The sequence below is a fragment of the Chaetura pelagica genome, unplaced genomic scaffold (genome assembly GCF_000747805.2).
Source record: "Chaetura pelagica isolate M959 unplaced genomic scaffold, ChaPel_1.0 scaffold288, whole genome shotgun sequence".
Lineage (NCBI taxonomy): Eukaryota > Metazoa > Chordata > Aves > Apodiformes > Apodidae > Chaetura > Chaetura pelagica.
This window is the reverse complement of record NW_009954190.1, coordinates 505,000-506,447: the sequence shown is the minus strand read 5'-3', so window position 1 is coordinate 506,447 and position 1,448 is coordinate 505,000. Positions and strand designations below refer to the sequence as shown.

The 1,448-nt window shown below is 41.0% G+C and overlaps 1 protein-coding gene across 2 annotated transcripts in view; it reads left to right on the top strand.

The window, feature by feature from the left end:
- The first annotated feature begins 408 nt into the window (after nt 1-408).
- NAV3 (neuron navigator 3) overlaps nt 409-1,448 on the top strand; it is a 277,623-nt gene continuing 276,583 nt past the window's right edge. For both annotated transcript variants that reach the window (XM_010003059.1, XM_010003058.1), the window contains exon 1: nt 409-986. In XM_010003059.1, coding sequence (XP_010001361.1) covers nt 744-986 — 243 coding nt within the window. In that variant the 5' untranslated portion in view covers nt 409-743. The remainder of the gene's footprint in view (nt 987-1,448) is intronic.

The window sequence follows — 1,448 nt, the reverse complement described above, 5'->3', positions numbered from 1 at the left end:
TCTTGCATGATTTCACGGGAGGAACAGGGAAGGTAACGCTGTAGCTCATGGTTGTCAGCAGTGAAAAATAGCCAGGAATTAGACAAACAGCTTCATTGCTGAGATTATTTCCGGGATAAAAACTCTTCCAACAGCTGTTTGCTTTGGCCGCTACTCAGGTCTATTTTTTTAATTATTTTTTTTTTTTTAATCAGAAAAAAAAAAAAAAAAAAAAAAAAGACGTTTGGTTGGGTTTTTTTAAGATGTGGGCTGGTTATTTATGTAGTCAGGAAGAGGTCTCTGTTTCCAGTGTTGTGGTCTCGGAGCTGTTTTGACAGTTGGAGTGCAGGGAGATTTCATCTTTTCTCTCCCTCCTTTTCTCCTGTCCCTCATTCACTTAAGACACAGACCTGGAATGCTGTAGGAAGAAGAGGAAGCAAATTTATGAGTTCTTTAATCCCAGACAGGCAGCTCTGTGGCAGTTACCTTCAAGAAAAGTTCACGCCCCAAAGGAGTGTTTAGTCTTACAGAGCCACTGACTCACTGAGCAGCGTGTGTGAGTGGCTGTGAGGGAGAAGGGGAGAGATGAAGGAAAAGTTTTGCTTCCTTATGAAACTCGTAATATTATTCTTTTAGGACGTTTTTGAAAAGATGACTGCTACTTTTGTTTAAAGTATTTTTTCTGGAATTGCTGAAGCTGGAGTCTACCAGACTGAGGTCAGGAGCATTTTTTTTGGCAGCAAGAAGATACTTTTATAGAAGCCATGCCTGTACTTGGGGTTGCCTCCAAGCTAAGACAGCCAGCCGTAGGGTCAAAGCCTGTTCACACTGCCCTCCCGATACCCAGCCTTGGCCCCGCCGCCTCGCAGCAGTACTCACCAAAGGCTTTGGAGCTTACTGGGGCGGAGAGCTCGATGCTTTCTTGTCAGCTCACATTAAAGTCAACCTGTGATTTTGGAGAGAGGAGAGCACTTCGAGGAAAAACCCAGGAGCTCGAAGACAGCAAGGTTAGTTGTAAACCTTACCTACAGATCTCAATTCTCTGAAAATGTTGGTTTGTTCAGACAAAAATCTGAGAAACCTACTGCATGCAGAACTTGGGGGTAACTGGGTAAATAGACTTTTGCTATTATCAGTGAACTCGCATAGCAGCCTTCAAACTGTGTTTTACTTAGTGTTGCTGTTTGAATAAATATTCTGTTTTTAAATGTTAGTGTTAATTGCTTCACAGATGCGTTTTGATAAGAATCAGTAGAATCATAAATAGAGAACATTCATTCTGGCACCCAATAAGCAGAGCAATGACATGACACTACTTAAAAAAAAATATCTTGGCTGCTTCATATTATATTATGAAGTTTAAAAAGAGCTCTCACACCCACACTTATTCCCACAGGGAGGCTCTTTTAAAATAAAAACAAGTAATTGATTTTCTTCTCACTTTTCAAATTATCCGGCTATTCTTGCTG